The following is a 16559-nucleotide window of genomic DNA, read 5'->3' as shown; positions in this document are numbered from 1 at the left end:
TACTTTTCTGTATATTTTTTCAAATTCTACTTTACCCATATCATCTCATTTTAGTCTACTTTAGTGTATTCATTTTATCAAAATCTCAAACAATGTCTTTTTTTTCTCCCCCCCCTTTTTTTTTTAATTTCTCTAATCTGTCAAACCACTTTCAACACCCAGACCAAAACACACCTCGGATCTAGTATCATTTAAAGGATTTGTGTGTGTGTGTGTGTTTTTAATATTTAATTTATAATTTTAATATTTTTTAATATTAATTTTTTAAATTTCAATTTTTCTACCTCATTAATTCTTTTTCTCCCTTCAAAATGACAAAACGAGGGAATTCACCCCAAAAGAAAGAGCACAAAGAAACGACAGCCAGGGATTTAACCAACACAGATACTAGCAAGATGTCTGAACCAGAATTTAGAATCACGATAATAAGAATACTAGTTGGAAATGAAAATAGATTAAATCCCTTTCTGCAGAGATAAAAGAAATAAAAAATAGAATGAAATTAAAAATGCTATAACTGAGATGCAATCACGGATGGATGCAGCAGCAGCAAGGATGGATGAGGCAGAACAGAGAATCAACAATATAGAGGACAAACTTATAGAGAATGATGAAGCAGAAAAAAAGAGGGAGACTAAGGCAAAATAGCACGATTTAAGAATTAGAGATATCAGTGACTCACTAAAAACGAATACCATCAGAATCACAGCGGTCCCAGAAGAGGAAGAGAGAGAAAAAGGGGTGGAAGGGTTATGTGAGCAAATCATAGCGGAAAACTTTCCTAACCTGGGGAAAGACACAGACATCAAAATCCAGGAAGCACAGAGGACTCCCATTAGATTCAACAAAAACCGACCATCAACAAGGCATATCATAGTCAAATTCACAAAATACTCAGGCAAGGAAAGAATCATGAAAGCAGCAAGGGAAAAAGTCCCTAACCTACAAGGGAAGACAGATCAGGTTTGCAGCAGACCTATCCACAGAAACTTGGCAGGCCAGAAAGGAGTGGCAGGATATATTCACTGTGCTGAATCAGAAAAATATGCAGCCAAGAATTCTTTATCCAGCAAGGCTGTCATTCAAAATAGAAGGAGATTAAAAGTTTCCCAGACAAACAAAAATTAAAGGAGTTTGTGACCACTAAACCACTGTGACCACTGCAAGAAATTTTAAGGGGGACTCTCTGAGGGAAGAAAAGATGAAAAAAAAAATATATATATATATCTCAAAAGCAACAAAAGATTAGAAAGCACCAGAGACCACCACCAGAAACTCCAACTCTACAAGCGTCATAATGGCAATAAATTCATATCTTTCAGTACTCACTCTAAAGGTCAATGGATTCAATGCTCCAATCAAAAGACATAGGGTAACAGAATGGATAAGAAAACAAGATCCATCTATATGCTGTTTACAAGAGACCCACTTTAGACCTAAAGACACCTACAGAGTGAAAATAAGGGGATGGAGAACTATCTATGAGGCTAACGGTCAACAAAAGAAAGCTGGAGTAGCCATACTTCTATCAGACAATCTAGACTTTAAAATAAAGACTGTATCAAGAGATGCAGATAGGCATTATATCATAATCAAGGGGTCTATAGACCAAGAAGACCTAACAATTGTAAACATTTAGGCGCCAAATGTGGAAGTACCCAGATATATAGATCAATTAATCACAAACATAAAGAAACTCATCAATAGTAATACCATAATAGTAGGAGACTTCAACACCCCACTCACAGCAATGGACAGATCATCTAATCAAAAAATCAACAAGGAAACAATGGCTTTGAATGACACACTGGACCAGATGGACTTAACAGATATATTCAGATCATTTCATCCTAAAACAGCATAATATACATTCTTCTCCAGTGCACATGGAACGTTCTCCAGAATAGACCATATACTCAGACACAAATTAGCCCTAAGTAAGTACAAACGGAGCGAAATCATACCGTGCATATTTTCAGACCACAACGCTATGAAACTTGAGATCAACCACAAGAAAATTTTGGAAAGGCAACAAATATTTGGAGACTGAAGAACATCCTACTAAAGAATGAATGGGCTAACCAAGAAGTTAAAGAGGAAATTAAAAAGTATATGGAAGTCAATGAAAATGATAGCACCACAACCCAAAACCTCTGGGACGCAGCAAAGGCGGTCATAAGAGGAAAGTATATAGCAATCCAGGCCTTCCTAAAGAAGGAAGAAAGATCTCAGATACACAACCTAACCTTATGCCTTAAGGAGCTGGAAAAAGAACAGCAAATAAAACCCAAAACCAGCAGAAGACAGGAAATAATAAAGATTAGAGCAGAAATTAATGCTATCGAAACAACAACAACAAAAAACCAGTAGAACTGATCAACGAAACCAGAAGCTGGTTCTTTGAAAGAGTTAACAAAATTGATAAACCACTAGCCAGTTTGATCAAAAATAAAAAGGCAAGGATCCAAATAAATAAAATCACGAATGAAAGAGGAGAGATCACAACCAACACAGCAGAAATAAAAACAATAATAAGAGAATATTATGAGCAATTGTATGCCAATAAAATGGGCAATCTGGAAGAAATGGACACATTCCTAGAAACATATACACCCAAAACTGAAATAGGAAGAAAGTAGAAATTTTGAACTGACCTATAACCAGTAAAGAAATTGAATTAGTAATCAAAAATCTTCCAAAAAAGAAGAGTCCAGGCCAGATGGCTTTCCAGGGCAATTTCACCAAACATTTAAGGAAGAGCTAACACCTATTCTCTTGAAGCTGTTCCAAAAAAAAAGAAATGGAAGGAAAACTTCCAAACTCTTTCTATGAAGCCAGCATTACCTTGATTCCAAAACCACAGAGACCCCACTAAAAAGGAGAATGAACAATATCCCTGATAAGTATGGATGCAAAAATCCTCAACAAGACATTAGTCAACCGGATCCAACAATACATTAAAAAAATTATTCACTACGACCAAGCAGGATTTATACCTGGGATGCAGGGCTGGTTCAATATCCACAAACAATCAATGTGACTCATCACATCAATAAAAGAAAGGACAGGAACAACATGACCCTCTCAATAGATGGAGAGAAAGAATCTGACAAAATACAGCATCCTTTCTTGATAAAAAACCCTCAAGAAAGTAGGGAAAGAAGGAGCATACCTCGAGATCATAAAAGCCATATATGAAAGACCCACCGCTAATATCATCCTCAATGAGGAAAAACTGAGAGCTCTCCCCCTAAGGTCAAGAACAAGACAGGGATGTCCACTCTCACCACTGTTATTCAACATAGCATTGGAAGTCTTAGCCTCAGCAATCAGACAACACAAATAAATAAAAGGAATCCAAATAGGCCGGAAGGATGTCAAACGTTCACTCTTCACAGATGAAATGATACTCTATATGGAAAACCCAAAAGATTCTGCCAAAAAACTGCTAGGACTGATCCATGAATTCAGCAAAGTCGCTGGATATGAAATCAATGCACTTAAATTGGTTGCATTCCAGGGCACCTGGGTCACTCAGTTGGTTAATCGTCTGACTTCGGCTCAGGTCATGATCTCACAGCTCATGAGTTCAAGCCCCGTGTCAGACTCTGTGTTGACTGCTCAGAGCCTGAAGCCTGCTTCGGATTCTGTGTCTCCCTCTCTCTCTGCCACCGTCAAAGCTCACACTCTGTCTCTTTCTCTCTCCAAAAATAAACATTAAAAAAAAGATATCAGTTGCATTCCTATACACCAATAATGAAGAATAGAAAGAGAAATCAAGGAATGGATCCCATTTACAATTGCACCCAAAACCAGAAAATACCTAAGAATAAATCTAACCAAAGAGGTGAAAAATCTATACACTGAAAACTATAGAAAGCTGATGAAAGAAATTAAAGAAGACACACAAAAAAATGGAAAAAGATTCCATGCTCCTGGTAGGAAGAACAAATATTGTTAAAATGTCAATACTACCCAAAGCAATCTACGTATTCAATGTAATCCCTATCAAAATAACACCAACATTCTTCACAGAGCTAGAACAAACAATCCTAAAATTTGTAAGGAACCAGAAAAGACCCCGAATAGCCAAAGCAATCTGGAAAAAGAAAACCAAAGCAGGAGGCATCACAATCCCAGACTTCAAGCTGTATTACAAAGTTGTGATCATCAAGACAGTATGGTACTGGCACAAAAACAGACACTCAGATCAATGGAACAGAATAGAGAACCCACAAATGGACCCATAAACGTATGGCCAACTAATCTTTGACAAAGCAGGAAGGAGTATCCAATGGAATAGACAGTCTCTTCAGCAAGTGGTGCTGGGAAACCTGGACAGTGACACGCAGAAAAATGAACTTGGACCACTTTCTTATATTGTACCCAAAAATAAACTCAAAATGGATGAAAGACCTCAATGTAAGACAGGAATCCATCAAAACCCTTGAGGAGAAAGCGGGCAAAAACCTCTATGACCTCGGCCATACCAACTTTTTACTCAACACGTCTCTGGAGGCCAGGGAAACCAAAGCCAAAATGAACTATTGGGACCTCATCAAAATAAAAATTTCTGCACTGCAAAGGAAACAATCAGCAAAACTAAAAGGCAACTGATGGAATGGGAGAAGATATTTGCAAATTATATATATATATATATATATATACACACACACACACACACACACACACACACACACACACAAAATGGAGTATTACTTGGAAATCAAAAAGAATGAAATCTTGCCATTCTCAACTATGTGGATGGAACTTCAGGGTATTATGCTAAGTGAAATTAGTCAGAGAAAGGAAAATATATGACTTCACTCATATGAGGACTTTAAGATATAAAACAGATGAACATAAGGTAAGGGAAACAAAAATAATATAAAAACAGGGAGGGGGACAAAACAGAAGAGACTCACAAATATGGAGAACAAACTGAGGGTTATGGGAGGGATTGTGGGAGGGGGGATGGGCTAAAATGGTAAGAGGCATTAAGGAATCTACTCCTGTAATCATTGTTGCACTATATGATAACTAACTTGAATGTAAATTAAAAAAAAAAAAAAGAACACCTCATCACAGTGCTTTTGGAGCCTATTCTTAGCCAGAGTGATTCAGCATGCTATTTTTAGTTTCCATCTCCATTCACCCTTGTTTATCCAGTACTGCAGCACTGGCTTCAGTCATCCCAGGAAAATATGGCCAAAATAACTGAGTTATTTTGGGGTTTCCAAGGACTGAAACTGAGTCTTCTTGGACTGACCTCAAGAGAATGAGGCATCTAGGAGATCTTGCTACTGCTTAGTATTTAATGAAAGCCCACAAAGCTCTAACATACATGGGGACAAATTATGTCATAATCTTTAGTCTCTGGGGAACCTGGATGAATCTTCATGAAAAGCTACAGTTCTGATTCCCACAGAAGCAGAGCAACAGTTAAGGAACATCCCATGTAAGTGACTGGCTGGTATGACTGCACTTAGCAGGCAGAACTTTACAGCAAGATGGAGAGGCACTCCCTGTTCTCTGCTCTGGACCCATGAAGCAAAGATTCAATCCTATTTAATGCACTCATTACACCCTGTTTATCAGCATTTATCTGCTGATACTACAAACATTTGTTGAGTGCAACCTAGTATGTATCAGGCACACATAAGCCTCATAATAAATGGTAAAATAAACAAACAAAACCTCACTCGGGCTGTAGAATGCAGTATGAGTATGTGTGTGTAGCATGCATAAGTGGAAGACCTTTTTAAAAAGGTGTTCATAAGCTAAATCTTGAAAGATGAGTAAGAGTTTCTGCAATGGATAAAGAACAATCATTCCAGAAGGAAGTAAATGCACACAGAAAGGTAGGCATATAGATGTAAAGAGACCCATTGTGGCTCAGATAGTATGAAACCAGACTGGGTGCTGGGTAGAAATAGGCAAGGAAACCTACTTTCACATAGAATTATTTATCATTAGCCCAAGGAATTGACTGGAAATAGCATGGTTAAAATTTTTAGAAGGAAATACTCTATGACCTTGGATTTCAGGAATTAAAAATGAACTGACCTAGAAAACTGAATTTCCTGAGGCTAGTGTGGTAGGTAGCCTCTCAGATGGCTCCTGTGGAGCCCTGCCTCCTGATACCCATGGCATTGTATAATCCCCTCCTGAGTACCTTGCTTCTGACCAATAGATTATAGCAGCATTGAGGGGTATCACCTTCCATGATTAGGTGACAAAAGATTATTACTTCCATCTTGCTACCCAGCTCTCTCTATTTCCTTCTTAATGTGCACACTTTTATGAATTAAGCTGTCATATTGGAGAGGCCCACATGCTGAAGTACTGAAGGTGACCTGTGGCACACAACTAGTGGGGAACTAAAGCTCTAAGTCCAAAAGAGCCTGATGAATTAAATTCTTCCAACAACCACTGAGTGAGCTTGGAAGCAGGTCTATGGTTGAAACTTTGGATGAGACTGCAGACTCTTGGCTGACACCTCGATTTTGACCTTATGAGAGACCATGAGGCAGAGGATCCAGCTAAGCGATTCCTGACCCATAGATACCATGAGATAATAAATAGTGCTGTTGGAACTGGCTAAGTTTTAGGTTAATTTGTTATGCAGCAATAGTAATAAAAACTCTGATAAGTTCCAGGACTTTCAATGTATGCACTGCAATAAGGTAAAGGCCCTGGGACACAAACATTCCTGTCCCTCACCAATTCTCTGGTGAAGTGTGTGTTTAAGTCCTTTCCTCTTTTTTAAAATTGGGTTTTTTTGGGTGGGAAAAATTGAGTTGCTTGCTTTCTTATTATTGAGTTTAAAAGTTCTTTATATGGGGGGAGGAGCCAAGATGGCAGAAGAGCATGGAAGTCTTTTGTGTGTCTCATGTCCATGAAATACAGCTAGACCAACACTAAACCATCCTACACACCTAGAAAACTGATTGGAGGATTAACACAACAATCTGCACAACCTGAACCACAGAATTCAGCAGGTACGCATTATGGAGAGCCAAACTTGGGGAGCAAGAAGCCACGAAAGATAGGGAACCACTTTTGTGGGTGGTGAGGACAGAGACTGGGGGCAGGGCAGGGGCGGGGAGAATATGGGAAAAGCACCCTTCCCCAAAAGCAGCTGGAGAGAAAGTGGAAAATTGGAAACAGCTGCAGGGACTAAACTAAAAAGGGATAAAGGAGAAAGGAGAGGGTTTAAATTCCATTAAGACTGTAAACAAGGGGAGCACAAAGGCTGCAACTCTGCAGCTCAATACCTGGCGGTGCTCTGGTGGGAAGGGTGAATCCCCAGGAACAGAGTGGGGTCCAGCAGGTTCTCAGGCCACACGGGGAAAAGCAGTTCCACTGATGGAAGGACATTTGGTAGAGACTGTTGAAGCCACCTGGTCCCAGCAGACCCCAAAAGGTGGCCACATTCACTGGTGCTGGGGCAAGGTCATTAAGGGTGAAGCCTGGTGCCAGATGTGTGTTGTGATTTTCCATAATCCATGAAACGCTGCTGCTACACTGTCTGGCAAACATTTTCTTGGGCGGGCTGGCACCTGGCCAGAGTCTCGGGGCACCGGCAACAACAGGGTCCAGCGGGCGTTCCTGGGTACAGCCGATATTCAGCCATTGCTCAGTGAGACCCTCCCACAGAGGGGTGGAACGGGTCAAAGCCGCAGTCCTTCAGAAGTAAGGGGCCAGGGAAAACAGCCACATCTGAGACAAAACTTGGGAGAGAGTTACTGCCTGGGGCCTGGTCACAAACAGTGAAAAAGCAGGGAGTGGATGAGAGCTGAAGACAGAGGACTGGTGCCTGACTGCTGATCCAGGAGAACAGACTGGGGTAGCTGGGTGGGACCAGTTTCACCGCTCCTGCGCATGTGCATACGCACCTACAAGCGCTGCAACAATCCACCCCAGTAGGCTACCAGCGCCATCTAGTGGAGAACAGAGCTGTTACACTGAGCTCCACCCCACTGGGCCAACTTCGCTCTTCAAGAACACAAACCTCACCACCAGCTTAGTTTATGGACTATAAAGAGCTACATAGATTGACTTCTAGGGGGAAATGAAGCAATTTCAGTCCTACTTCAATCTGTTAGCAGGTTTATCAATTCAATTTTCTTTCTTCTTTTTCTCTTTTACAATTCTTTTCTTTTTCTTGAATACAGAAAAATTCATTTTTATTTTCAATTTTTAGTAAAAATATCTTTGTTTAATTTTTATTACTATACTTTTTACTTTTGTGTAAATTTTTTCAAATTCTACTTTACCTCCATCATTTTATTTTAGTCTACTTCAGTGTATTCACCTTTTCAAATTTTCAAACAATTTCCTTTTTTCTTTTTCTTTTTTTCTTTTTCATTTCTTTTCTTTTTCTTGAATGCAGAAAAACTTCATTTTTACCTTCAATTTCTATTAAAGATATTCTTATTTAATTTTCATTACTATATTATTTGCTTTTATGTAACTTTTTTCAAATTCTATTTTACTTCCATCATGTTATTTTAGTCTACTGCAGTGTATTCACTTTTTCAAATTTTCAAATGATTTCTTTTCTTTTTTATTCTCTTTTTGTCTCTTTTTTCTTTTTCATTTCTTGTTTCTTAAATACAGAAAATGAAAAAATTCATATTTATTTTTAATTTTTATTAAAAATATTTTTCTTTAGTTTTTTTCTACTATATTCTTTACTTTTGTGTATATTTTTTCAAATTCTATTTTACCCCCATCATCTCATTTCAGTCTACTTTAGTGTATTCATTTTTTTCAAATTCTCAAACGATTTCCTTTTTTTCTCCCCCCCCCCCGTTTTTCTCTAATCTGTCAAACCACTTTCAACACCCAGACCAAAATACACCTAGGATCTAGCATCATCTATTCAATTCTTGTAAAATCGAGTTTTAAAATCCAGTAAAGAAATGGGCAAAAGACATGAATAGACATTTCTCCAAAGAAGACATACAGATGGCCAAACAACACATAAAAAATGCTCAAGTTCACCCATCATCAGGGAAATACAAATCAAAACCACAATGAGATACCATCTCACACCTGTCCAAATGGTCAACATTAATGTCAGGCAACAACAGATGTTGGCGAGGATGTGGAGAAAGAGGATCTCTTTTGCACTGCTGGTAGGAATGCAAACTGGTGCAGCCACCCTGGAAAACAGAATGGAGGTTCCTCAAAAAATTAAAAATAGAACTACCCTACGACCCAGTAATTGCACTACTAAGTATTTATCCATGGGATTCAGGTGTGCTGTTTCAAAGGGACACATGCACCCCCATGTTTATTTTTTTAAATATGTTTAACGTTTATTTATTATTGGCAGACAGAGAGAGACAGAGCATGAGCATGGGAGGCGCAGAGAGAGGGGAAGATACAGAATCCGAAGCAGGCTCCAGGCTCCAAGCTGTCAACACAGAGCCTGATGCTGGGTTCGAACTCACAAACTGCAAGATCATGACCTGAGCTGAAGTCGGACGCTCAACCAACTGAGCCACCCAGGCGCTCCTGCACCCCCATGTTTATAGCAGCACTATCAACAATAGCCAAAGTATGGTAAGAGCCCAAATGTCCATTGATGGATGAATGGATAAAGAAGATGTGGTATGTATGTATGTGTGTATACACACACACACACACACACACACACAATGGAGTATTACTCGGCAATCAAAAAGAATGACAACTTGCCATTTGCAACTATGTGGATGGAACTGGAGGGTATTATGCTAAGTGAAATTAGCCAGTCAGAGAAAGAGAAATATCTATGACTTCCCTCATATGATGACTTTAAATACAAAACAGATGAACATAAGGGAAGGGAAACAATATAAAAACTGGGAGGAGGACAAAGCACAAGAGACTCATAAATATTGAGAACAAACAAAGGGTTACTGGAGGAGGTATAGGAGGGGAGATGGGCTAAATGGGTAAGGGGCATTAAGGAATCTACTCCTGAAATCATTGTTGCACTATATGCTAATTTAGATGTCAATTAAAAAATTGGGGCGGGGGGAATGCAAGCTGGTGCAGCTGCTCTGGAAAACAGTATGGGGTTTCCTCAAAAACTAAAAGTAGAACTACCCTATGACCCAGAAATTGCACCACCAGGCATTTATCCATGGGATACAGGTGTGCTGTTTTGAAGGGACAAATGTACCCCCATGTTTATAGCAGCACTATCAACAATAGCCAAAGTGTGGAAAGAGCCCAAATATCCATCGATGGATGGGTAAAGACAATGTGATATATATATATATATATATATATATATATATATATATATATATAAATATATATATATATATATATACATATACATATATACACACACACACACACACACACAATGAAGAATCAAAAAGAATGAAATCATGTCATTTGCAACTACGTGGATAGAACTGGAGGGTATTATGCTAAGTGAAATTAGTCAGTCAGAGAAAAACAAAAATCATATGACTTCACTCATATGAGACAAAACAGATGAACATAAGGGAATGGAAACAAAAATAATGTAAAAGCAGGGAGGGGGACAAAAGAGAAGCGACTCATAAATATGGAGAACAAACTGAGGTTTACTGGAGGGGCTGTGGGAGGGGGGATGGGCTAAATGGGTAAGGGGCACTAAGGAATTTACTCCTGAAATCATTGTTGCACTACATGCTAACTAATTTGGATTTAATTTTAAAAGATAAAAAATAAAATTAAAAAAATAAAATTAAAAAATATATATGTATAAGTAAAATGTATGACAATAATACCAACAGGCATGGAATGGAGAAATAGAAATATACTATTATAAAGTTCTCATACATGAAGTGGTATAATATCACTTGAAGGTAGTTGGTAATAAGTTTAGAGTTAATCTGTAAACCCTAACAAAGCCACCAAAATAACAAAAACATATTTATAGAAAATCAAATGAGATAAAATGGAATCACAGAAAACACTGAATTCAAAAGAAGGCAGAAGAAAAGAGGGAAAATGGAACAAAGAACACAGAAAATGAATAGCAAGATGATAAACTTAAGCCCAACCATATAAATAATAACAATCCCAATAAAAAAGCAGAGGTTGTGTGATTGACAAAGCAAGACAGAATTGTTATCTGCCTATAAGAAACAAAATTTAAATATAAAGATGCAAATCTGTTAAAAGGATAGAAAAAGATATACTGTGCTAATCCTAATAAAAATAAAGCTGCAGTGGCCATATTAATATTAGATAAAGATTTCAGAACAAAGAGATGGCCAGAGATGAAAGTCATTTCATAGTGATAAATGAGTTAATTAATCAAGAGAACATAACAATCCTAAACATTTATGCTCCTAATAACACAGCTACAAGATAAGTAAAAAAAGGACTGAAGGAGAAATAAATCTGTTATATTCAGAGATTTCAGTAACCATTTCTCAATAACTGATAGAATAACTAAAGGAAAGTCAATAAAATATAAAAGCCTTGAACAATGCTACCAATTAATATAAATGGCATTTATAGGAACATTTCACCCATTAACAGCAGAATACATGTTTTCTTGAAGTGCACATGAAAGATTTACCAAAATAGAAAATATTCTGTCATAATGAAAATCTCAATAAATTTAAAAGAATTCGAGTTCTACAAAATATGTTCTCTGAACTCCCTTCAGATGTAACTTGAATCGATCTTCTGCATGACATATCATAGTGAAACTGGCAAAATACAAGGATAAAGAGAAAATTCTGAAAGCAGCGAGGGATAAACGTGCTCTAACATATAAAGGGAGACCTATAAGACTCGTGACCAATCTCTCTTCTGAAACTTGGCAGGCCAGAAAGGAATGGCAGGAGATCTTCAATGTGATGAACAGGAAAAATACGCAGCCAAGAATCCTTTATCCAGCAAGTCTGTCATATAGAATAGGAGAGATAAAGGTCTTCCCAAACAAACAAAAACTGAAGGAATTCATCACCACTAAACCAGTCCTGCAAGAGATCCTAAAGGGGATCCTGAGAGACAAAGTACCAGAGACATCGCTACAAGCATAAAACATACAGACATCACAATGACTCTAAACCCATATCTTTCTATAATAACACTGAATGTAAATGGACTAAATGTGCCAACCAAAAGACATAGGGTATCAGAATGGATAAAAAACAAGACCCATCTATTTGCTGTCTACAAGAGACTCATTTTAGACCTGAGGACACCTTCAGATTGAGAGTGAGGGGATGGAGAACTAATTATCATGCTACTGGAAGTCAAAAGAAAGCTGGAGTAGCCATACTTATATCAGACAAACTAGACTTTAAATTAAAGGCTGTAACAACATATGAAGAAGGGCATTATATAATAATTACAGGGTCTATCCATCAGGAAGAGCTAACAATTATAAATGTCTATGTGCTGAATATATTTGGGGAGCCCCCAAATATATAAAACAATTAATCACAAACATAAGCAACCTTATTGATAAGAATGTGGTAATTGCAGGGGACTTTAACACTCCACTTACAGAAATGGATAGATCATCTAGACACACGGTCAATAAAGAAACAAGGGCCCTGAATGATACATTGGATCAGATGGACTTGACAGATATATTTAGAACTCTGCATCCCAAAGCAACAGAATATACTTTCTTCTTGAGTGCACATGGAACATTCTCCAAGATAGATCACATACTGGGTCACAAAACAGCCCTTCATAAGTATACAAGAATTGAGATCATACCATGCATACTTTCAGACCACAATGCTATGAAGCTTGAAATCAACCACAGGGAAAAGTCTGGAAAACCTCCAAAAGCATGGAGGTTAAAGAACACCCTACTAAAGAATGAGTGGGTCAACCAGGCAATTAGAGAAGAAACTAAAAAATATATGGAAACAAACGAAAATGAAAATACAACAATCCAAACGCTTTGGGATGCAGCAAAGGCAGTCCTGAGAGGAAAATACATTGCAATCCAGGCCTATCTCAAGAAACAAGAAAAATCCCCAATACAAAATCTAACAGCACACCTAAAGGAAATAGAAGCAGAACAGCAAAGGCAGCCTAAACCCAGCAGAAGAAGAGAAATAATAAATATCAGAGCAGAAATAAACAATATAGAATCTAAAAAAACTGTAGAGCAGATCAACGAAACCAAGAGTTGGTTTTTTGAAAAAGTAAACAAAATTGACAAACCTCTAGCCAGGCTTCTCAAAAAGAAAAGGGAGATGACCCAAATAGATAAAATCATGAATGAAAATGGAAGTATTACAACCAATCCCTCAGAAATACAAGCAATTATCAGGGAATACTATGAAAAATTATATGCCAACAAACTGGACAACCTGGAAGTAATGGACAAATTCCTAAACACCCATACCCTTCCAAAATTCAATCAGGAGGAAATAGAAAGCTTGAACAGACCCATAACCAGCGAAGAAATTGAATCAGTTATCAAAAATCTCCCAACAAATAAGAGTCCAGGACCAGATGGCTTCCCAGGGGAGTTCTACCAGATGTTTAAAGCAGAAATAATACCTATCCTTCTCAAGCTATTCCAAAAAATAGAAAGGGAAGGAAAACTTCCAGACTCATTCTATGAAGCCAGTATTACTTTGATTCCTAAACCAGACAGAGACCCAGCAAAAAAAGAGAACTACAGGCCAATATCCCTGATGAATATGGATGCAAAAACTCTCAATAAGATACTAGCAAATAGAATTCAACAGCATATAAGAAGAATTATTCACCATGATCAAGTGGGATTCATTCCTGGGATGCAGGGCTGGTTCAACATTCGCAAATCAATCAACGTGATACATCACATTAATAAAAGAAAAGATAAGAACCATATGATCCTGTCAATCGATGCAGAAAAGGCATCTGACAAAATTCAGCAAACTTTCTTAATAAAAACCCTCGAGAAAGTCGGGATAGAAGGAACATACTTAAAGATCAAAAAGCCATTTATGAAAAGCCCACAGCTAACATCATCCTCAATGGGGAAAAACTGAGAGCTTTTTCCCTGAGATCAGGAACACGACAGGGATGTCCACTCTCACCACTGTTGTTTAACACAGCGTTGGAAGTTCTAGCATCAGCAATCAGACAACAAAAGGAAATCAAAGGCATCAAAATTGGCAAAGACGAAGTCAAGCTTTCACTTTTTGCAGATGACATGATATTATACATGGAAAATCCGATAGACCCCACCAAAAGTCTGCTAGAACTGATACATGAATTCAGGAAAGTTGCAGGATACAAAATCAATGTACAGAAATCAGTTGCATTCTTATACACTAACAATGAAGCAACAAAAAGACAAATAAAGAAACTGATCCCATTCACAATTGCACCAAGAAGCATAAAATACCTAGGAATAAATCTAACCAAAGATGTAAAAGATCTGTATGCTGAAAACTATAGAAAGCTTATGAAGGAAATTGAAGAAGATATGAAGAAATGGAAAAAACATTCCGTGCTCATGGATTGGAAGAATAAATATTGTCAAAATGTCAATACTACCCAAAGCTATCTACACATTCAATGCAATCCCAATCAAAATTGCACTAGCATTCTTCTCGAAGCTAGAACAAGCAATCCTAAAATTCATATGGAACCACAAAAGGGCCCGAATAGCCAAAGTAATTTTGAAGAAGAAGACCAAAGCAGGAGGCATCACAATCCCAGACATTAGCCTCTACTACAAAGCTGTAATCATTAAGACAGCATGCTATTGGCACAAAAACAGACACACAGACCAATGGAATAGAATAGAAACCCCAGAACTAGACCCACAAACGTATGGCCAACTCATCTTTGACAAAGCAGGAAAGAACATCCAATGGAAAAATGACAGTCTCTTTAACAAATGGTGCTGGGAGAACTGGACAGCAACATGCAGAAGGTTGAAACTAGACCACTTTCTCACACCATTCACAAAAACAAACTCAAAATGGATAAAGGACCTGAATGTGAGACAGGAAACCATCAAAACCCTAGAGGAGAAAGCAGGAAAAGACCTCTCTGACCTCAGCCGTAGCAATTTCTTACTTGACACATCCCCAAAGGCAAGGGAATTAAAAGCAAAAATGAACTGGGACCTTATGAAGATAAAAAGCTCCTGCACAGCAAAGGAAACAACCAACAAAACTAAAAGGCAACCAACGGAATGGGAAAAGATATTTGCAAATGACATATCAGACAAAGGGCTAGTATCCAAAATCTATAAAGAACTCACCAAACTCCACACCCAAAAAACAAATAACCCAGTGAAGAAATGGGCAGAAGACATGAATAGACACTTCTCTAAAGAAGACATCCAGATGGCCAACAGGCACATGAAAAGATGCTCAACGTCGCTCCTCATCAGGGAAATACAAATCAAAACCACACTCAGATATCACCTCACGCCAGTCAGAGTGGCCAAAATGAACAAATCAGGAGACTATATAGATGCTGGAGAGGATGTGGAGAAACGGGAACCCTCTTGCACTGTTGGTGGGAATGCAAATTGGTGCGGCCACTCTGGAAAATAGTGTGGAGGTTCCTCAAAAAATTAAAAATAGACCTACCCTATGACCCAGCAATAGCACTGCTAGGAATTTACCCAAGGGATACAGAAGTACTGATGCATAGGGGCACTTGTACCCCAATGTTTATAGCAGCACTCTCAACAATAGCCAAATTATGGAAAGAGCCTAAATGTCCATCAACTGATGAATGGATAAAGAAATTGTGGTTTATATACACAGTGGAGTACTACGTGGCAATGAGAAAGAATGAAATATGGCCCTTTGTAGCAACGTGGATGGAACTAGAGAGTGTTATGCTAAGTGAAATAAGCCATACAGAGAAAGACAGATACCATATGTTTTCACTCTTATGTGGATCCTGAGAAACTTAACAGAAACCCATGGGGGAGGGGAAGGGGAAAAAAAAGAGGTTAGAGTGGGAGAGACCCAAAGCATAAGAGACTGTTAAAAACTGAGAACAAACTGAGGGTTGATGGGGGGTGGGAGGGAGGGGAGGGTTGGTGATGGGTATTGAGGAGGGCACCTTTTGGGATGAGCACTGGGTGTTGTATGGAAACCAATTTGACAATAAATTTCATATATTGAAAAAAAAAAGAAAGTGGCTTGATAGATTAGAGAAAAAAGGGGAAAGAAGAAAAAAAAGGAAATCATTTGAAAATTTGAAAAAATGAATACACTGAATTAGACTAAAATGAAATGATGGAAGTAAACTAGTGTTTGAAAAAATTTACACAAAAGTAAAAAATAGAAAAAAATTAAAGAAAAATATTTTTAATAAAAATTGAAAATAACAATGAATTTTTCTCTTTCTGTATTCAAGAGAAGGAAAAGAAACAATAAAGAGAAAAAAGAAGAAAAAAGAAAAGAAAGTAAATTGAATAGATGGACCTAACAGACTGAAATACGCTGAAATTACTTCGTTTTCCCCTAGAAGTCAGACTATGAAGCACCTTATAGTCCATAAACTAAGCAGGCAGTCAGACTTCTGTTCTTGAAGAGCAAGGTTGGGCCTGTTGGGCGGGGCTTAGT

The 16559-nt window shown here is 37.9% G+C and overlaps 1 protein-coding gene across 1 annotated transcript in view; it reads right to left on the bottom strand.

Annotated features, from left to right (window-relative positions):
* Positions 1-16559, bottom strand: part of LOC125920949 (uncharacterized) — a 132917-nt gene that overhangs the window by 79973 nt on the left and 36385 nt on the right. Inside the window, exon 3 of the mRNA XM_049628209.1 lies at positions 9061-9170. Coding sequence (XP_049484166.1) covers positions 9061-9170 — 110 coding nt within the window. The remainder of the gene's footprint in view (positions 1-9060; positions 9171-16559) is intronic.

Source organism: Panthera uncia, chromosome D4, assembly GCF_023721935.1.
Source record: "Panthera uncia isolate 11264 chromosome D4, Puncia_PCG_1.0, whole genome shotgun sequence".
NCBI classification, from domain to species: Eukaryota; Metazoa; Chordata; class Mammalia; order Carnivora; family Felidae; genus Panthera; species Panthera uncia.
This window is presented reverse-complemented; position numbering and strand designations above follow the sequence as displayed.